The sequence below is a fragment of the Heteronotia binoei genome, chromosome 18, assembly GCF_032191835.1.
Source record: "Heteronotia binoei isolate CCM8104 ecotype False Entrance Well chromosome 18, APGP_CSIRO_Hbin_v1, whole genome shotgun sequence".
Taxonomy (NCBI): domain Eukaryota; kingdom Metazoa; phylum Chordata; class Lepidosauria; order Squamata; family Gekkonidae; genus Heteronotia; species Heteronotia binoei.
The window spans coordinates 36,400,329-36,422,145 of NC_083240.1; the positions used below are offsets into that span (position 1 = coordinate 36,400,329).

The 21,817-nt window shown below is 48.5% G+C and overlaps 2 protein-coding genes across 3 annotated transcripts in view; one reads left to right on the top strand and one right to left on the bottom strand.

The window, feature by feature from the left end:
* SSH2 (slingshot protein phosphatase 2) overlaps window positions 1-10,383 on the bottom strand; it is a 182,669-nt gene extending 172,286 nt beyond the window's left edge. The window contains exon 1 of one of the 2 annotated variants that reach the window (XM_060259128.1): window positions 10,133-10,383. In XM_060259128.1, the coding sequence (XP_060115111.1) occupies window positions 10,133-10,195 (63 nt within the window). In that variant the 5' untranslated portion in view covers window positions 10,196-10,383. The remainder of the gene's footprint in view (window positions 1-10,132) is intronic. The other variant, XM_060259127.1, reaches the window with a different exon arrangement.
* A 10,191-nt stretch (window positions 10,384-20,574) lies between these two features.
* Window positions 20,575-21,817, top strand: part of EFCAB5 (EF-hand calcium binding domain 5) — a 60,204-nt gene continuing 58,961 nt past the window's right edge. The window contains exon 1 of the mRNA XM_060258967.1: window positions 20,575-21,134. Within this exon, the coding sequence (XP_060114950.1) occupies window positions 20,575-21,134 (560 nt within the window). The remainder of the gene's footprint in view (window positions 21,135-21,817) is intronic.

Below are 21,817 nucleotides of genomic sequence, written 5' to 3' on the forward strand. Positions count from 1 at the left end.
CGCAATTAGAGTACTGGACTAGGACATGAGAGATCCAGGTTCAAATCCCCACACTACCAGAGAAGTTTGCTGGGTGACCTTGAGACAAACACATGCTCAACCGTCCAGGGTTGGTGTGAAGATAAAATGTAAAAGAATGGAGTAAACCATTATGGTTCCTCACTGGGGAGAAAGGCAAGGTATAAATCAGGGATATAAGCTTTTTGCCTTACTACAGAGGGAGAGAGTTTTGTTGGGCTTGTTATGGGTGCAACTGGTTTCCCCTCTTTTTCCTATATTCGTGCCCTCCAGTCTTTCTCAATAGGAAAGCATATGAAATATTCAGAAGAGAAATAACAAGCCAGCATTAAGCTGAGAGTGTGTGTCCAGCCCAAGTTTACCCAGCAAATTTCCCTTGATTTTTCTTTCACATTTTCTTTAATTGGGGATCTTGAATTTAGAATTCCCACGTAGTAGGCTGATACTGACCATTGTACATGGCTCTCTGTTCTTGCACTGCCACATAGGAGTTGTAGTTATTTTTCTGGGGAAGACTATAATTCTGTAGACAAGCACATAGCCCTCAGTCTGTGCCATAGTGCCTTCACATGTTCTTGACTAGCATATGAAGGAACTTCTGTACAAAAGATCATGATGCCCAGCTGCTTCATGTTTTCCTCTGGGTCTTAGGCTCAAAGCATTGACCATGAGATCTCTGTAAAGAATGTCAACAAATCAAAGGTAGGTTTGCAACTTACAGACGCGCACACCTGAATAGCATATTCAGGAATGGTACAGCACAAACATTGTCTGCAGTTTCTGATGCAATAATTCATAGCAAGAAGTGACATTTATCAGAGACTGTAAAACAAAACATTGCAAGTGTGCTAACGTTTTAAGCATGTTTTATTTTAAGTTTTAAAAAGTATTTAATTGTGTTTGTGCCCTTTATAAAGTTTATATGTCCGCTGCCTGGCACTACATTTTATGACACACATGGTCCTGCCCAACAAGGTCTCATTTATGTCAAATCCGTCCCTCGTAACAAATGAGTTCAACACCCCTGCTATAAAAGAAATAAATCAAAAACAAATATCCCGAAAGGCAAACATACTCTCCCCCAGTAATGGAACTCCCAAACACCATAATACCATTCCAGATGACATAAGAACATAAGAGAAGCCGTGTTAGATCTGGCCAATGGCCCATCCAGTCCAACACTCTGTGTCACACAGTGGTCAAAAAACCCAGGTGCCATCAGAGGGTTCATCAGTGGGGCCAGGACACTAGAAGCCCTCCCACTGTTGCCCCCTCCCAAGCACCAAGAATACAGAGCATCACTGCCCTAGACAGAGAGTTCCAACAATACACTGTGGCTAACAGCCACTGAAGGACCTCTGTTCTATTTGTTTATCCAATCCTCTCTTGAAGCTGGCTGTGCTTGTAGCCGCCACCTCCTGCGGCAGTGAATTCCATGTGTTAATCACACCTTTGGGTGAAGATGGCAACACTGTGCATTCATTTCAATAACTGTCAAAATACCCTCCCGCCGCCCCCATTCAGCCACCTGCAAAACAAAACCAGACTGACTTCAGGACTGGCAAGGGGAAGGGGAGGAATCACACTCATTGACGCTACCTTCGCACAACAGAAGAGGGAGGGTGAAAACCAGGTCTGACCTGGGTGCTCTGGGAAAAGTCAAAACAGCATCGGACCCTCTGCCGGTCAGAGGGCACCAGATCACTCCTGCCACAGCAGCCAGCCCTGGAAACCAAAGATTCCCCAACTCCTGTGTTTCCTCATATAACAGACAGCAAAGCAACAGACTGCTGCAGCTTCGCTTCAAACTCTGATGCCTGGGGTGGGGGCGGAAGGGCAGGGATATGCATTTTCAAACAAGGAGTGCAGCCGTCTCCTTTTCTGGGTCAGCTGCCTTCTCTGCCCTCTGGGAAACAATATGGCATCTTACAGGAGCAAGCAAATATAAGCTCCGACTCCAGGACTAGACACCCTGCCCGGACCCACCCCTCTCTCCCTGCCACCTCCCTCCCTCTCCGCAGCAGGCGCGCTCTCTCTGAAATGAAAAAAAGGGCTTTATGCCACACGTGATCATTTTAATAAATGGAGCTGAGAGACGACGGGGTTGCGGCCTCCGGTCTCCTTTCTGTGGAGCTGCCTCTACGGCGGGGGAGGCACAGCGGGCTCCCTCCATACCAGAAACGCTGCGAGGACGGCGTCGTCGTCATGACGGACCGCTGCAAGCTACAGATCGGCATCTCAAATCCAAGGTCAGCATCTTAAATCCCAAGAGCTCCCACTTGGCTCTTGCGCCTTTGCAACACTTTGGGGGGCACATTGTTACCCTAGAATATCAGGAGGAAAAATGATATATCCCTGCGGTGAAAGAGCTCATGATGCAATCCCTGAGAAAAAACGAGAGGGAGGGGGGAATGCAGACTACGGAGTATTTCCACCAGCACTCATTCATTCATTCACCCGCAGAACTATCAAAACGTTGAAGATGCTCCCCCGTAACAGAGAGAAAAACCAAGATGTGGCATCAAGGCAAATACCAGCTAAGCTATTTATCCAGATGCTAGAGAAATCTGAACATTGGAGCTTTTACTTCTGCCCCCCACCCCCGAAATTCAGTCTCTGAAGCCTGACTCTTAATAATGCTTTTACAGCCTACCTCACAGCAAAACCAGGGTACAGAGAGAATGCAACGTTGGGGCATACAAGTCAACAAACCAACCATGAGAGGGAGAGATCTGCAACAAGAAACAGGACAAGCTACGTGCGCAAGACATCTTCTCCTTCCTAGGCATCAAAAACGGGCATCCCCGAGTCCGACGGGGAGATGGAAACAGCAGTAGGACCAGGAGATATGCCTCTGTGCAAGGTCCTTTCATGCTGCAGGTTCAGTGTGCAAAATGCCCTTACGATTCAAAGACCTCGCATGGACTACAAGCTACAGAGCCCACCTCTAGCAAAAAGCAGAAAAAAACGATCTGCAAAAAGCCTGGTTCCCTCAAAGTTCTTGGGCAGCCAAAATGGTTTAACTAACTGTTTTGTGAGGACCACCTTTTAGAATAGGACATTATAACCGCTGCTTCATTTTCTTCCAATTTATGACTGCAAGGTTGTTGTTTTTTTGAAACAATACAGAAAAAAATAATTTTTAGAAGTTAGGCGTATGGAGGCTTTTAAAAAGCATACATCAGAGACCAATATTAAATTTCTGGTTGCCAGTCTATAAGCAAAGGTCTGTGAATTCTTGCATCATGGATGCATAGGTATTAGTGTTGGGGGCAGAACCCCTCTTTCGTGATCTTTTTTTTAATACCCTTTATGGCTGCCGAGGTATGCTTGAAAAAGATACAGCCAAGGTCCATGTAAATCTCCAGTACCAGAAGAGGAGGCGCTGAGGCTCAAGCAACACTAGCATATCGGAACACATCTCCCCCCTGCACTGTGATGCATGAGATGGGGTACAGCAGGTCCAATTTTAAGAACAAAAGTGGCCCGCAGGTGAGTGGGTGCAGGTGCTTTAAACCTTCCCCACCTGCAAAAGTCCCCTCAATTTGCTCCTATAGCAGAAGTTATCTGGCTGGAAAGAAAAGCTGCAGACACTGCACTCATTGTTTGCTGATTCTGGTTTTGAACATTGGACCTTTTGGCCCATTTCTTTATACTTGATTGTTCAGCAGGGGTTGCTTTGTAGAAAAATAGCTGGTGGAGCTCATTAGCGTAACTCATTAGCATTTCCCCCCACCACCAGCCAAAAGCAACCCAATGCAAGAAAGGTTGAGTGAGGCCGGGCGAGTGAGGCCTGCTTGGGCTGGCTAGAGATCCAGCCAGCCCAAAAAGGCCTCACTCACCTGGGGCTCTCCTGGATCACCCTCCTCCCCCCCCAGTCAAAAGGCCAGCAAGTGACCCGCTGCCCAAAATCACATAAGAAGTGGAGAAAGGGTGGCGTAGGCTTCTCCAGGGGTTAATGAGGGTTGCTGGGGGTGTGGCAAAGCTCCTGGTGGCTGGCTGGCTGCCCGCTCTCCCAATCCAGGGATTGTTATGCAGCTGCACCTACTATTCAATGGACAAGGTAGGTAGGTGGGGAGGAGAGGGGGGATCAGAAAGGTTCAGGAGCTATGCTCCTGTGAGCTCCTGCTGAATTCAAGGCCTGCTGCTCAGAGGGTTCCAAGAAGCCCCTGGAATATCTTCAGCATTCAGCAGAGTGCTCAGCAGCAAGTGGATTTCTAGGTCCCAGAATGCACTGGCTGAGTGACCGTTGAGAGAAAAATAAGAGGCCACGCAGCATTAGATAGCAATGCATGGTGTGCACACGAGAGACAAAAGGCGATAAACAGAATGCATCCATCTTGAAGGCCTGCCTGCTCAAGCGGAATTCAGAGGCCCCCGCTAATAGGATCATCATCTCTCAGGGGCGGCTCTGAAAGGAAAACTAAAGAGGCACTTAGGACCACAGCGCTGTCCTGAGTGGCACCGAGAGCTAAGTGCTTTTGGAAGCGCGTCTTGCATTTCAGGACCAGTAGAGCACATTGGTTAAGGGAACGAAGGTCATGGCTCAAATCTCTCCTTAATCACAAAGTCACAAGGTAGCCATATAGGCATTCGTTCTTGGCCTCAGCATCCTGCCTGTCTGCAACCACTGTCGATCCTGGATTCCCTTACAGGGCTGTTCTAAGCACTACTGAGGCAACATATGCAAAGCACTGAAAATGCATCGAATCAATCATTACTGAAGACAACATTTGGGACAAAGGCTGAAAAGGGGAAAGGAACAGACCAGGATAAAACTAAGTTAGGGAAGCCACTAAAGCCCTATATGGCCAGGGACCTACTTACCTCTGGGACCGCCTTTTCCCATATGAGCCCCAGAGAGCACTAAGATCAAGTTCCCAAAATCTCCTTGTGATCGCCGGGCCACAAGATGTTCAGCTGGCTACCACCAGAGCTAGAGCCTTTTCGGTAGCAGCCCCTGCCCTGTGGTAATGCTTTCCCCAAAAATGTTAGGGCCCTGCGGGACTTGCCACAATTCCGCAGGGCCCGTAAAATTGTTTAAATTAGCCTTTAATAACTAACGGGGAAGCGACCGTTACGCCACAGCATGGATATCTAAACCCACCCCAGTATAAACATAGAGAGCCTAACAATATTCAACAACATTATTGTATGCAGCGCTAAATGCAAATTAATAATACTGACGCCATCTTGGACTTCAGGATTGTAACTGTATTATGTATTATATGTATTTTAATTATTTTGCTGTATTCTATTTTAACATCATGTATTTTAACTGTTGTTAGCCACCCTGAGCCAATAGGGAAGGGCAGAATATAAATAAATAAATGTAGGGCCAAAAGGTCATCTAACCCTATCAATCCCCAGGTAGAAGGTAGTAGGATACACTCTGAAAGCATGCACCCTGCCAAAAGATATCTAGCAAGTAAATGTTTCCCAATGCCTCCAGAGAGCAGAGGTAGCAGAAGAAACCTCCTCCAACGAAGTTTTCATCCTTTCTATAGATAGGCACTCATTTAGCTGCCCTCAAACTTTAGCAACCCCAAACTTTAGCAATTCATTCTGATTTTTTTCCCCATGCATCTTCAAGACCTCCCATTCTTCCTCATCTACACCCTCCAAACAGTCCCATTTTACAGTGCACCACAAGTCACATATGTGCCACAGAGGCTTACAAGCATCATTGTTACATACAATTCTGAACTGGGAAACAGAATGTGGATCCTTAAATCCACAGATTACAACCATAAACAGGTAAGGCAGATATTTCAACAAACCTGAGACAAGTCCCATTCTCAGGTTTTTAGAAAAACCTGAAATTTCACAAAATGCCTTGAGGAGTTTAACCTCACCACCACCAAATAATAAAAGCAGCACCTGTACCTTTAAGAAAGTAACGTCTTTTGATATCTCAATGGCCGTCTGGGGGATTGTTAGGCAACCACAATAATACTGCCTGCCTTCAAGCCTTGGTTTTTAAAATTTACTTTATGTACAGCTCGTACAAGACAGGGCCCTTTCCAGGGCTGTTTTGGCTTCCCAGTCTACCCATGATTCCCTCCCCCCTGCCTTGGAGGGAGGAGTCATTGGGGCCAAACCTTACAGTAGCCACCGGGCAACTTGCTACCACATAACTCGCACCACTCACCCAGGTCCAGTGTCAACCGCCTAGTGACTCTAAGTGACTGCAGTCATTGCACAACTCGCCTGGATTACTCGCCACTGTTCAATTTGTACGACTCATCCAGGTGCAGCAGTGTCTGCCGGATGACTTGATGTCACACAACTCATCCAGGCTCAGCAACAACCACACAACCCACACATAACTTGGCAAGGTCAAGAGATGATCACCACACAACTCATCTGGATGATCTGCTACTGCATGCCCTTTTCAATTTGGCCAAACTCTTCCCACGGAAAGGCTGATGGGGGAGGGAGGAAAGAAAAGTTGAGAGCCAACGCAGCATAGAGTAGAATACCCAGATTCAAATCCCAGCTGGGCCAGGAAAACCTACTGGGTGACCTTGGGCTACTCACACTCTCGGCACTGCTGACTGGACAGTTCTTGGAAGGATAAAATGGAAAAGAGAAGAATGATACTTGCTGCGCTGGATCGCCACTGGACAGAAGAGAAGAGCAGAAATAAAGCTGAAGACTGGGGAGCAGATAAAAGGCTAGTTGGCAGATGGCAAGGAGAGGAGGAAGCAGAGGAAGAGAGAAAGAGGAAATAGTGTTGGGGAGGGGGAAGCAGGGGGAAATGAGGTCCCCGCTCACATTCTTGAAGATTCCTCATTTGTATCCAGGGCTTTTTTTTTTTTAGCAGGAGCGTACAGGAATGCAGCACAGAACCGGCTGGCTTGGTGTCAGGGGGTGTGGCCTAATATGCAAATGAGTTCCTACTGGGCTTTTTCTACAAAAAAAAGCCCTGCTTGTATCTAATTCTGAAACAGCACCTACAGTGTGGATAAAAAATTGTACACAACGGAACAGAATGCAATGGGGAAAAGGACATGCTATCAGGCTGCTGGGGAAGAAAAGAGGATATGGGGGAAACTAAGATGCCCCCAACAAGTCCTAATAGGTCCCCCCCCCCTCCATTTGTCTTACCTCAAAACAATATAGGGAGAACCACATCAGCTACACTTTAAAAGCAGTTCTTTTTTTAAAAGTTTGTGTTGTCTCTACATGCCCTGAGTTCGAATCAGTTTCAACGTTTAAATAGAAGGAATGCTGGAGAGGGCAAGACCCTGAGCTACTGGTCAACTACTTCTCAACTGAGACCAGCCAAGCAGTGGTGGGAAGGGGTCTGGAAGACTCTCATAGTAATAGAAAAAGGCCAGCATCACAAAAAACTGAACTTCCATAGTTGCCTATTATTGTCTTTGGATGCTGAGTGTCATTCATCGATCTTGGTGATGACACCCTTTGCAATGGAAATCAGTTCAGTTTTATAGTTCAGGTAAGGATAACTGCATTAGGGCTGTACTTCCTTGGTGCTCCTTGGCCAATCAGAGTTCTTCCAGGATCCCAGCAACCAATCAGTGTGTTTTCTGGCCAGTGCCCCGAGGCGGATGCAAATAGTGTCAAGCCTCCACTCTTCAAAGAGGGGGAGGGGAGAGAATGCTGATCCCATCCCCATTCCTAGAAATCTGAGAGGGCTCCATTTTCACATTACCCAGGAGGGCATGAGAGGGGCTCACCCTCTGTCCTTGCAAAGGACTCACAGAGCCTCTGGAGTACCCACATGGGCCCCAGCTTGAGAAATGCTGCATTTCCCAGTCCACCTCAGAGCACCATCACTCAACCCCCAGTAGCTCAACAGAAGCAGAACAAAGATGCTGATCTTTGACAGTGCCTTTTTTTTTTTTTGCAAGCATCTGAGCAGAGGGGGCACTGAAATTTCCTAAACAGACCAATAAGCACAGAGGACCCCAAACACCCCAAACAGACTCTTCAGACCTGCAGCTGACAGAATAGAACCAAAGTCATCATATGTTTTAATGAGAAGATGCAGGGACAACTTGAGGTCATTTTAAACGCTCAACAGCGTACTGAAATCTCCATCCTACTGAATTAAAAATACTGCTGATTAAGAATCTGCGTAGTCCACCATCTCCAGATGTACCTTTCGCTGTGCCCAGACTGACAGCCCAATGCTGAGTTGCTCCCAGTAAAAATGTATGGGTAAAAATATACACCACCCTATATATTTTAAGACCCTCCAAGAAAGCCCAACATGAACCCTCCCAAGCCTTCTGAAAAGAGCTGTGTGGCTCTTGGTGGTGGTCCCTCACTATGGGGCTCGTTTCCTAAAGAAACCAATCACCTTTTGAGTTTTAGGGAACTGGCTTTTAAAAATGGGTACCAGGTGTGCAGGGCCAATCACAAAATGCTGAGAGACTCCGAGCCAAATATCCAACTAAAATGGAGGCAACTGCTTCCGCATGGGCACTCCTTGTAAGCACAAAGGTGATGCCTCTGGACTGCTATCTCCTCCTTCCAGGTGAGGGAGGAAAACCAGAACTACCTCTTTGCTTTCCATTTCCTAGGGAAGAATTTGCTCCCTGTCTGGCCACAGGGAGAGGCTGTCAAACCCAGAATGTAAGAAAGTGAGGGCATATGACTCTCACAAAGCGACTTGGGGCAAATTTGGCGCTTTGCTAGTCAGTCAACTAGCAGGGAGTGACGAAAGCTATCTCTGTTTTTTCATGGTCCAGTGAAGACCTTTTGAATTTCCAGCCCACAGCAAAACAGGTAACAGAAAAGTCTGCACTTGCCTCGTCTATGGAGGCGGTGGATCCAGCTGGGGACCTTCATTAACTTGCCCTCCCCCCCCCCATCACATTTCTGCTACCATTAGAGAACTTTGCTTTAAACCACACCTCTGAGTATACAAAGCTGCTTTCCTTAAGCTTATTGTGATCTTCAAGTTTCTTCCCAGTACACGGGTAACAAGCATGGAAGGTTAAGAGGGTCAGACTAATATCTGGGAAACCCAGGTTTGAAACCCCACTTGTGCCATGGAAGTTCACTGGGTGACCTTGGGCCAGTCCCACTCTCTCAGCCTAACCTACTTGACAGGGTTATGACAATAAAATGGAAAAGAGGAGAATTATACGAGGTGCCCTGGGCCCCAAAACTGGGGAGAAAGGCAGGGTATAAATGAATTAGATAAATAATAACATTTTTAAAAAAGAAACATATTATGTGTTAAATGTTCCACCTTATATTACTAAAGCTGTTAAGTGACAAAGAGAAGTTCACTGATTCTCAAGTTCACATTCACAAGCTTCTCCGTACGTACTCCTTCGCCATTTACATTAATTGTATAAATCTCCTTATATGGCAACTTATCCCAAAGCATTCTTTAAATGTTTCTTTCCAAGGGACGCACTAAAACGAATGACAGGATTGCCTACTGGAAACAACACTACCTTTCCTGAGACTTCACAACAAAAGTCTCTTCTGCTGCAGCCAGTACTCTAACAGTCTATCACCCTTTACAATCTGTCCTTCTCCCTCCCTCAGGATTCTAAAAAGGGGCTCTCTTCCTAGCTGTAAGGCTAGCCATTTAACCCTTCCCATTGCAGATTTACCCACTTTTTTGTGCCAAAATAAGTACATATCAAGACCAGAGCAAAACATATTTCTGAAAGATACCTACAAAGAGGATAGATAATTGGGAAATTATACAAATGCAGAATACACTGTTTTTTTAAAAAAGGAAATCACAATGATGAAAGAAAACGGATGAACCTACACTTTTTTTTGAAAAAAGGTTATGGAAAACAGAGAAGCCCCCCAGCCATTTTTTTAATGTTATTAAAAACAGAAAATAATGCACACGTTCAGGCTAAAATATCACAGAGACTCTAACCTCGTGGCGCGGGTGGGTAAGAGAAAAGAAAGGGGAGAAATGAATGAATGAATGCTTCCCTGCAGCTGTCAATGCAGGCCTGGAGAAAGGCACTTGGACGGTAGGGGGAGGGGGACAAAATACCGAGGAGGAAAAAAGGGGGGGAAGGCGGTCGCGAGAGGAGCCGCGCATGCGTAGAGGCGCGGGCCAGACTCTGGAGCGCCCGTGCGCTTTTTCCTCACGGCAGACACTCACCGAGGCGCAGGGGCTGGAGGTGGCGCTGGGGGTAGGCGACCGCTGCACCGTCACCAGAGCCATCGGGGCGCGGCGGGGCCTCCCCAGCCGGCCTGCCGGGAACCTTTACTCCATAGTGGGGGTAGCGGAGAGGGCGGAGGGGAAGAGAGGGAGGGGGGGGGATGGCGGCTGAGAACGTCGACGGCAGCAGCTCCTCTCCCACCAACGGTCTCTCGCCGACTGAGGCGCGGCGGGGTTGGGCCGGCCGGGCACAATGAGGCGCGTGCGCGCCTGCGCCACCTGTCACCGGCGGGCCCCGCCCCCAGATGCTGCTCCTGCAGTCTTTTAACCCTCGCGCGACCGCCTCGCAGCCACAAACCGTTCTTTTTCCCGCTCTCTTTCTTCAGATATGTTTTCAAAAGCGTCACGCTAACCATCACCCTGTTTGCATTTTCTTTTTGGCATCTGGCGAACATCTTGCAACTTTTTGGTTTTATAAGCGGCAGGTAAGAAATTCGGCAGAAGGCACCTTTTCTGCGCGATGCGCAATTACTTTATGGAACTGCCTGCCACGGGATATTACCGCCTTCTTCTACAGAGGCGGCTAAGCAGATTGTTCAAATCAATAGCGATGGCCACTAGCTAAGCGGGATTTCAAAGGTGGTTCGATAAAATCGTGCAGGGAGAGGGGTCCATCGGTGCCTGTTAGCCTTATTGCCTGAACAGAACCTCCAAGTTTAGAGGCAGTGTATCTCCGAAGAACAATTGCTGGAAGATGCTGGGGAGGCCTCTCTGGTCCACTATTATGATATTGGATTTATGAGCCTTTGTGGCTATCTGCTTGGCCAGTGTGGGACAAACCAGGATGCTGGGCTCGATAAATCATCAGCTGGACACAGCACGGCTCTTCTTGGGTGACGTTTCACTGCATGTTGGTTGTGGCTGGTGCTGTGTCCAGACTCGTTAACACATGGTTATGGCATCACTGTATCTCCATGGCAAGAAAAACCTCATCTGTTGAACGTTTGGTTTTCAGCCAGTTGTAAAAAGCTTAGGAGCCTTATGTGGAAAAAGAAAAATGACAGCCCTAAGCAACAAGCCTACCCATGAACTAGAAACTCCAGACTCACAGGGAAAGCAGACATATCCCAAACACAGCGCTTTCTTTGTAGCAGGAACTCCTTTGCGTATTAGGCCACACACCCTTGATGTAGCCAATCCTTCTGGAGCTTACAGTAGGCCCTGTACTAAAAGCCTTGTAAGCCCTTGGAGGATTGGCTGCATCAGGGGGGTGCGGCCTAATATGCAAAGGAGTTCCTGCTACAAAAAAAGCCCTGCTCAAACACATCTTTCCCCCCTCACATAACAGAGGCAACAGGAGCACCAGCTCATGAACACATGAAGCTGCCTTATACTGAAGCAGACCATCAATCCATTGAAGTCGGTATTTTTTTTTTATTTTATGCGTGTGCGCTTGTGTGCACCTGGAAGTCATGGGGATCTCTGGTGACTGACCCCTGCTGGGGGCCTGGAGGATATTCAGAGAGGTGGCTGAATGAAGCCTGCCCTTCCCTCCAGACTGCTGGTATTCCAAGGAGGTCTCCCATCCAAGTACTAGCCAGGGTCGACCCTACTTAGTTTCTGAGATCTGGCTTGCCTGGGCTATCCAGGTCCAGGCGAGAACAGGGCGGGTTTTTTTTGTGTGTGAATATCTTCATATGTGTGGTGTGTGTGCCCACATGCACCTGGAAGTCATGGTGACTGACCCTGCTAAGAGCCTGGAGGATATTCAGAGAGGTGGCTAAATAAAGCCTGCCCCTGCCCTCCCGACTGCTGGTATTCCAAGGAGGTCTCCCATCCAAGTACTAGCCAGGGTCAGCCCTGCTTAGCGTCCGAGATCTAGCTTTCTATGTGTGTGAGTATCCCTGTGTGTGGTGTGCGTGTGTGTCCACATGCACCTAGAAGTCATGGGGATCTCTGGTGACCAGACTGACCCCTACTGAGAGCTTGGAGGATATTCAGAGAGGTGGCTGAATAAAGCCTGCTCCTGCCCTTCTGACTGCTGGTGTTCCAAGGAAGTCTCCCATCCTGGTACTCACCAGGGTCGACCCTCCTTAGCTTCCAAGACAAGCTAAGGCAATCCAGGTCAGGGCTATCGAAATCAGTATTGTCTACTCAGACTGGCAGCAGCTCTCTAGGGTCTCAGGCTGAGGTCTTTCACATCCCCTGCTGCCGGGTCTTTTCAGCTGGAGACACCGGGGATTGAACCTGGTGCCTTCTACATACCAAGTAGCGGCTCTACCACTGAGCCACGGTCCATCCCCAGAAAACATGAAGCTTCCTTATACTGAATCAGACCGTCGATCCATTGAAGTCAGTATTGTCTACTCAGGCTGGCAGCGGCTCTCCGCGGTCTCAGGCAGAGCAGTCTTTCACATCGCCTGCTGCCTGGTCCTTTTTTAACGGGAGATGCCAGGGACTGAACCTGGGACTTTCTGCGTACCAGGTAGAGGCTCTGCCACTGAACCATGGCCCTGGTGAGTTTTTCCCTTCTCTCCAGTCCAGAGGAGCTCTCTTGTGAACTCCAGACATCCAGTTCAAACTGTGACTTTGTTGTGCTGTTTGAAACACAGAGATGATACGGCGCTCTCCCCAGAAAGTTCCCCTGTCTATGTCAGTAAAGTAAGCCCTGGCAGGGGCTAAGCAATGGCGTAATCCATTACACTCTGGGGACGGGGGCAGGTGGCAGCTGTCTCTTTTTGATATCTGCCAAACGAGGGATTGATTGCCTTTCCCCCTGCATCTTGTCTTCTCCTATGCCTTGTACAGCAGCCCAGCACACAGAAGTTCAGCAGTTAAAACTTTTCAGGGCATGAAGATAGAGTGATGGTCCATGGAAGGGGCACAAGTGCAGGAAAAGCAAACCAGCGTGTTTGCAATCCCTTGGGTTTCTTATGAAACTTTTGGCTCAGACCAAGGGTCAATCTAGCCTTGCAACAATGACCGGTGAGGTGCAGTGGGAGAGCACTCTATTGAACATATGAACATATGAAGCTGCCTAATACTGAATCAGGCCCTCGGTCCATCAAAGTCAGTATTGTCTACTCAGACTGGCGGCGGCTCTCCAGGGTCTCAAGTGAAGGTTTTTCACGCCTATTTGCCTGGACCCTTTTTTGTTGGAGATGCCGGGGATTGAACTGGGACCTTCTGCTTACCAAGCAGATGCTCTGCCACTGAGCCACCGCCCCTCCCCACAGCATCTGGTACTCAAAGACATGAGTGACAGGAGAACAGGTTTACAAGTTTATGCATGGGATAGAGAAGATAGAGAAAGAAGTACTTTTCTCCCTTTCTCACAATATAAGAACTTGTGGACATTCAATGAATGTCCTGGGCCCCAGGAGAAGGTCCCTGTGATAAGGCAAGCCAAAAGCAGGGACTCTTGCACACTCACACTCACACCACCTGAGTGGACAATTTATTTATTTCGTAAATTTCTATTCCGCCCATTCCCCGTAGGGCTCAGGGCAGAGTACAACATATAATAAAACAATAAAATACAATAAAAACATTTTATAAACAGACAACTCAACAGCGCTCAGATGGCCATGACATCACATATTGTCCAGCCTAGCCACCTCACATCGTGATATCTCATAGGGATGGCAGTTTTTAATTTCCATTTCCTAGCGTAGATGACAGTGCTGGCCAAAGGGAAGGGGCTTCTAGGTGAGCAGCGGGGATAAAATTATCTCCTTTACTCCTCTCTCTCATGCTAGCAGCACTCTTTTGCCTCACGCTCGTGCGCCTGGGCAGGCAGCGACCCACAAAACTCGATCCAGTCTACTGGGCAATTAGGGTTCTTCTAGACCAGAACCAGGGAGATGGAAGCTCGAACTCTCATTCTTCCCTGAAAGCTCCCTGTGGGACCAGTCCTTTCTCCACCTAGCCTGCGTGCTGTGAGGATAAAGCGGAGGAGGGGGAGAATCAGACGTGCCACCCTGAACACTTTGAAGGGAGAAGAGCATAAAAATGTGATGATCTTGCTTCAACGGCCCCTGGGGTGCTCTCATTTGTTCCTTTCCCAGTGTGCCAGTTCCACCACCACTCTCCCCGCCCCTCCCCCCGGGAACTTTCCCCGCTTCTTTCTGTTAAAGGTACAGGAGCAGATCATGTCCCAGTAGCATATGAATTATTCCAATTAAATTTGACAGCGTTCGCTTGTTGTTCCTGACCCTGTTTCTGTTCCAGTGCCGTTGGATCTCCAGGGGAAATAACATCCAGTGCTACATCCAAAAATCAGCCAAGCGCTACATAAGGCAAGGGCAGTTTTGTGGCTGAATTGAATCCGCCTCAGCCTTTGCAGCCGACCTCCCCAAAGTTCTTTTCTCCCCCCTGAAAAAAAAGAGACTTCACTCTGTTTGCTCTCCGGTATACTTGACCACAAACAACTATTCACCATTCAAACCAAGCCAGTTACAGTATATACAGTACATTTCTTGGCTGAATGGTTAGGAATTCCAGTGATATTTGAGAACATTCTGTAATTTTTTCTTCCCTTTTTTTTTAAAAATGGGAAGCCAGTAAAATGTACAGAAGGAACAGCCAAAAGCAGCAAGAGAAGCTGCAAGTTCGCACATTTTTTAAAAAGGAAGCACGTAGAGGAGAAGTAAACAGAGAAGGGTTAGCAGAGGGTGTGTGTGAACGCCACCCACAGGCTTTGGCAACAGTGCAGGAGAAATGTATTTAGAGTGACTAGAGCAGGGGTCTCCACCCCAAGGCCGTGGACCGGTCTTGGTCCATGGCCTGTTAGCAACCGGATCGTGAGTTGTATAATTATTTCATTATATATAACAATGTGGTAATAAAAATAAGAAGAAGATGACATTAGATTTATATCCCGCCCTCCACTCCAAATGTCAGTCTCAGAGTGGCTCACAATCTCCTTTACCTTCCTCTCCCACAGCAGACACCCTGCAAGGTGGGTGGGGCTGAGAGAGCTCTCCCAAAAGCTGCCCTTTCAAGGACAACTCTCTGAGCGCTGTGGCTGACCCAAGGCCATTCCAGCAGCTGAAAGTGGAGAAGTGGGAAATCAAACCCAGTTTTCCTAGATAAGAGTCTGCACACTTAACCCCCATTCCAAACTAAGAAAGTGCACAATTGTATCATCCCAAAACCCTCACCACCACCCCCGGTTCCTGGAAAAATTATCTTCCACAAAACCAGTCCCTGGTGCCAAAAAGGTAGGGGACCACTGGACTAGAGCATTGGGCTAGAACTGGGGAGAACCATATTCAAATCACCTCTTGGCCACCAAGCTCACCGAATGATTTGGGGGCCAGTCTGACCTACCTCACAGAGTTGTTGCGGGGATAACATTCAGGACTGGAAAACCAGACTGTCCTGAGCTCCTTAGAATAAGAGCGAGAGGAGAGAACTTGGGTGGGGAGAGGAAAAGATGGCTGAAGGGACCACTCAAAACCAGTTTGGCTTTCTCTAAAAGGATCCCTGGGAATAGTTTCTCGGAGAGGCGCTTTGAGTATCCCCTCAGAGGTCTTTGGAGACCTCGTCTGCAACTTATTTTTTATCAGGTGTTTTGTATTAATTGGGGAAGGCCTGTAGGGTTCCTCCCACTGAGATGAGGCTCTTCAACCCACTTCCCTCCTGTGGTGAGCAGGATGGGCTTCTCCCATCATGCATCTCTGTTGCGTGATGGGGATGGGGTAAGGTGCCCTTTGCCCATGCATCTGTTATTGGTCTCTGGAGTAGTCTTGATGGCCAGGCTGAGCCTCTGCATAGTCAGTGGCTTAAACCCTCAGTAGAACTACGTTTCCCGAGGATTCTGGGACAAGGAAGTAGGACTGTGACTAGCTTAGGAGCATAATGCCATAGAGGTCCCGCACCCTTCCAAAGCAGCCATTTTCTCCAGGGGGACTGAGTTTTCTGTAGGCTGGAGATCAGATGTAATTCTGGGAGATCTCCAGGCCGCACCTGGAGGCTGGCACATCTCTTTGGACCTTGCTGGTTAACTGAGACTTTGAAAGCCAGCTGTAGCGTAAAGGAGTCTTTGAGAGCCAGTTGTGGTGTAGCGATTAAGAGCGGCAGACTCTAATCTGGAAAAACAGTTTTGATTTCCCACTCTTCCTTCACACACAGCCAGCTGGGGGATTTTGGATCAGACGCAGCTCTCTGAGAGCTCTCTCAGCCCCACCTACCTCATAGGGTGTCTGTTGTGGGGAGAGGAAGGGAAGGTGATTAGAAGCCGCTCTGAGACTCCTTTGGGTAGTGAAAACCAGCTCCTCTTTAACCAGCAAAAGTCCAAAGAGCTGTGCCATCAGTTCTTCACAGTCATTTGGAAAGCGGTCTTGTGGCAGAGGACCCGGCCACCCCAACTGCACAGCTAAGTCCTTGTGAAAACAAAGAGAGTTTCTAAAGCAGTGTGTGCTGATACATGGAGGTTAGGTGTGGGTGTGGGTTGGTTTGGATCTGTCCTTGTTAAACTGAAGAACAGGAAATGAGGCTTTGAAACTAGCTGTACGTGTGTGTGTCTTTTGAACCCCAACAAAGTTCTCGGGGGAGTTGTGCACCCATCATCCCTGCAGAATGTGTCAGCCGAAGTCACTTTGTCTTTCAAAATATCCCCCCCCCCCCTTAAACTGTAGTTTTTCTATTTCTGGCCTCAAAACTGTTGGGCGGGGCTTTTAGCAGGTCTCCATCTCCGCTCCCCAAGGCTGCTTGAAGAATCACTAACCAGCATAATCCCCACTTCCCTTGAGGGGACTATGTATCTGTCTCCCCTCCATCGCTTCCCCACCAAAGGCGACATCGCAGTCCGTTTCTATTACTCTTTCTGTGGCTCTCTCTTTTGCTTTGTTTTCATTTGACAACCTGGAGAGGCAAGCGCAGTTAAGGAAACATAGGCATGGCCCCCCCCCCCACCATTCCCAGCTGCCAAGATGGGAGATGCCCCCCCCTTTCTGTGAGTGGCAGAAGGAACCTGGTAACACCTGGCATTGTTGCTTAGCAACGCATACACTGGAGTGAAATTCGGCAGACTGGTTTCCCCAGCAAGAGCCAGAGGCCTAGGATATCCTTGTAAGTTTCTTAAGAGCTAAAATCAGATGGGTGTGCCTTAAATTCCCAGGCATCTGCGGTGTCACTCAAACTCTTTTTTGGGTGGCTGCCCCAAAAGGTAAGAACAGAGACCTTTTCCGCCCCCCCACCCCCCGTCTAGCAAATCAAGTATTTACACGGTAGAGATTACAGGGAAAGGAAAGATCTGGTTGAGTGTAGAGATTACAGGGATGGTCATCTGGTTGAGTGGCTCTGCCCTGTAGATTTTAACAACAGCCCCGCATTCAAAAATCTAGTAAGTAATGCCTTTCCTCACTGTATGACTACCATCTCGCTTTTGAATAGCTTTTAATGACTTCTTGATCTATAAGTAATTGTGAATGCCTTCCTTAGTAACCATTATTTTCTGACTTGGAAGTACAGCAACCAGATCCTCTGGAGGGCCAACAGCAGGGCATAGAGGCCTCCTCTGCTGTGGCTTCTTGGCACTGGGCTTCAGAGGCCCAATTACCTTTGAATGTGGAGGTTCCTCTCAGTCGCCATGGCTAGTAGCCACCGATAGACCTAGCCATCACTACATCCTCTGGCAGCGAATTCCACATTTTGATTACTCTCTGTGTAAAGAAATACTTCCTTCTGTCTGTCCTGAATCTACTGTCCGTCAGCTTCACTGGATGCCCTTGAGTTCTAGCCATGGGCCCTAAAGACAGGGGTGTTTCTAGAGGGCTTCAAGGAGGCCATGGTTGCACTGCTCTTGAAAAGACTGTCTTTGGATCCTTTAGATCCAGCCAATTACTGCCCAATTTCAAAATTGCTGTTTCTGGGTAAGATAATTTAGAGAGTGGTGGCTGAGCAGCTCCAGGGTTTCTTGGAGGACGCATTGGTGCTAGACCCGTTCCAGTCTGACTTCTGCCGTGGCCATGGAATGGAGACTGTGTTGGTTGCCCTGACAGATGATCTCCATAGACCAGGGGTGGCCAACAGTAGCTCTCCAGATGCTTTTTGCCTACAACTCCCATCAGCCCCAGCCAGCATGGCCAATAGCTGTGGCTGATGGGAGTTGTAGGCAAAAAAACATCTGGAGAGCTACGGTTGGCCACCCCTGCCATAGACAGCTGGATTGATGCGTGTCGATGATTGACCTCACAGCGGCGTTTGACACAGTCAACTACGATCCTGTGACTCATCACCTTGCTGACATGGGAATGTGTGGGGTTGCCCTTCAGTGGCTCTCCTCCTGTTTCTGTGTCCAGGGACAGCGGGTGGCTCAAGAGACATTCCACTCCCCAATGTTGTTCAATATCTGTATGCGCCCCCTCGCCCAGCTGGCAATGAGGTTCAGACTTGAGTGTCATCATTATGCCAATGACACTCAGCTATATCTGTTATTGGACAACTGGTCAACCACTGTCCTGCAAAATGTGGCCGAGGGATTGGAGGCCACAGTAGGTTGGCTAAGAAAGAGCAGGTTGAAGCTGAATCCATTGAAGACGGAGGTTCTGTGGCTGGATTAGGATTGGAACACAGACTACCAGGCCTTGGCAGGGTGTCATTGATACTGGCACCATCTGTGCATGACACTGAATACCTCCCTGTCAATGTAGGCCCAGGTCATAGTGGCATTTTTCCATCTCCACCAAGCTCAGCAACTGGCTTCCCTCCTGTCACATCCCAACCCAGCTACAGTAATCCGTGCAATGGCCACCTCCAGATTAGACTACTGTAACTTGCTCTACACTGGCCTACCCTTGAGACTGACCCAGAAACTCCCATCAGGTCCAGAATGCAGCGGTGTGAGTCCTGGAGGGAACGCCACAGAGAGCACGGGTCCATCCAGTTCTGTGCCAGCTACACTAGCTTCCAGTGGAGTACCAAGTCATGCTCAAGGTTTGGGTTTTGACCTTTAAGGCCTTGAGCTGTCTGGGACCAATATATCTGCAGGACCATCTCCCTGGAAGAGCACTATTGGTTACAATGCTCTGGTGACCCCTGACCCTAAGGAGGTCCGGCTGACCTCGACCAGGACCTTCTTGGTCCTGGCCCCGACCTGGTAGAACTCTCTGCCAGATGACATCAGGGCCCTACAGGACCTTATGCAATTTTGTAGGGCCTGTAAAGCGGAGATGTTCCACTGGGCTGTTGGTTGAGGGCAGCAGTGATTTGTTATTTGGCTGACACCATCTTTTCCTACTCCACCAGAGGCTTTGTAAGTTTCCTCCCCACCCCCAGCATGATGCCCTGGCTGTCCAGACCATAGAAAATTTACAGGGTGCCATCAGAGATTTTTATAATTTTAACTGATGTGCTGTGTTGCCAGTTTGGTGTAGTGGTGAAGTGTGCGGACTCTTATCTGGGAGAACCGGGTTTGATTCCCCACTCCTCCACTTGCACCTGCTAGCATGGCCTTGGGTCAGCCATAGCTCTGGCAGAGGTTGTCCTTGAAAGGGCAGCTGCTGTGAGAGCTCTCTCCAGCCCCACCCACCTCACAGGGTGCCTGTTGTGGGGGAGGAAGGTAAAGGAGATTGTGAACCGCTCTGAGACTCTTCGGAGTGGAGGGTGGGATATAAATCCAATATCTTCATCTACCTCACAGGGTGTCTGTTGTGGGGGAGGAAGGTAAAGGAGATTGTGAACCGCTCTGAGACTCTTCGGAGTGGAGGGCGGGATATAAATCCAATATCTTCATCTACCTCACAGGGTGTCTGTTGTGGGGGAGGAAGGTAAAGGAGATTGTGAACCGCTCTGAGACTCTTCGGAGTGGAGGGCGGGATATAAATCCAATATCTTCATCTACCTCACAGGGTGTCTGTTGTGGGGGAGGAAGGTAAAGGAGATTGTGAGCCGCTCTGAGACTCTTCGGAGTGGAGGGCGGGATATAAATCCAATATCTTCATCTACCTCACAGGGTGTCTGTTGTGGGGGAGGAAGGGAAAGGAGATGGTGAGCCGCTCCGAGACTCTTCGGAGTGGAGGGCGGGATATAAATCCAATATCTTCATCTACCTCACAGGGTGTCTGTTGTGGGGGAGGAAGGTAAAGGAGATTGTGAGCTGCTCTGAGACTCTTCGGAGTGGAGGGTGGGATATAAATCCAATATCATCTTATTATTTTGTTTATTGTTTTACTGTGTGTTGTACATCGCCCAGAACCCGGCACCAGCAGGGATAGGGCAGTTGATTAAGTGCTGAAGTAGTTGTCGTCGTCGTAGTATTTTGGGAGAGGGACAAAAAGTTTTGTCAGCTCTCTCCGCTTTGTGCATAAGGCCCTGAAAAGCTGACACCATCAAACTGTTCAAAAGTAATGAGGTGGGGGGGGGGGGTTGCGAAATGGGCCCAGCAACCAGAATCCTTCTACATGTGTTCCTTTTTCTTTTCATGAGCACAAGGAAACATGGCGAAACAGCCTGGAAAGCCATCTGAGGATCCTGAGACGACTGCCCTCTGGGACGAGTTTGTAAAAAGGGGAAAGCAAAGGCCGCAGCTTAGCCTTCGACCGCCAACTCCGAGGGCAGATGCTCAGTGGAAGGGCATTTTCTATGAGAACGTGCAATCGAGGGCTTTGAATCTGCAGAACGTGAAGGTGGGCAAACTCCGCAGGAACAAGGCGCAGCAAGAAAAGGCAGAGAAGAAAGTACCCCCAGATGGGCTGTCCAGAGAATGGTTTGAGGAAGAGGCCATGACGCTGGAGACTCGGGCCTACTTGCTGGATAAACTCCTCCCTACCTTAGTGCCCGGTGTAGAGAAACTGCTAAAGGTGGCAGAAAGGAAGAAGATGCTCGAAGCGGAGACTGAGGAGCCCTCCACATTTGACCCCATCAATTTCCTGGGAGAATACCTGATGAGGTGTAATCCTGCCTACGACATTTCTGCACTGTCAGATCCCTACGCAAGAGGAATTAAGGCAGTCTCTGAAGAGCTGAAGGCTCAGGTGCCAGAGACAACACCAAACAAGTGAGTGGGTTTGAGGGGCAAGATCCCATGTGCAAAACATAAAGATCTTGGGAGAGAGTGATTTTTAGACGGGGGTTGGCAGCCTTTGACTCCAATGTTCCCTCTAAGCTGCAGAGTCTTATGAGCAAAAATTCTACTTTGTGAGCTACTGGCATTAAAGTTGTGGTTTATGGTTTATTAGATTTATATCCCACCCTCCCCACCGAGGCAGGCTCAGGGCGGCTGAGTTACTGGCATTTAAAGCTACTGTGAGCTACCGGCATTTAAAGGTGTGAGCTACTGACGTTAAAGTTGTGAGCTCTGGGGTCATCCTTCCTGAGCTAAGACAAAAATGTGTGAGCTGGAGGCTAAAGATGTTTGAGCTAGCTCACACTAACTCAGCTTAGAGGGATCACTGCTTGACTCCCTCCTGGATGTTCTTCACAGCCATCCCAAGGGCATCTTCTCTAAGATGCCAACGTGATCAAAGGCACTGATTGCTAGATGATTGCCTGGCCCCAGGAGAGATGTGCCCAGAACGATTTCTTACCCAGAAACAGAGGCACGACTCTGCTGGTGGCAACTAATCTTTATTCTGACGCCCTCTCGAGAATGTAAGAAGCATTTTTCCTGGATTTGCCTCATCTTTCATCCTGTCCTTAGGGCACAAAAAGGATGAAAAATGTCCCTAACTGTAAATCTGC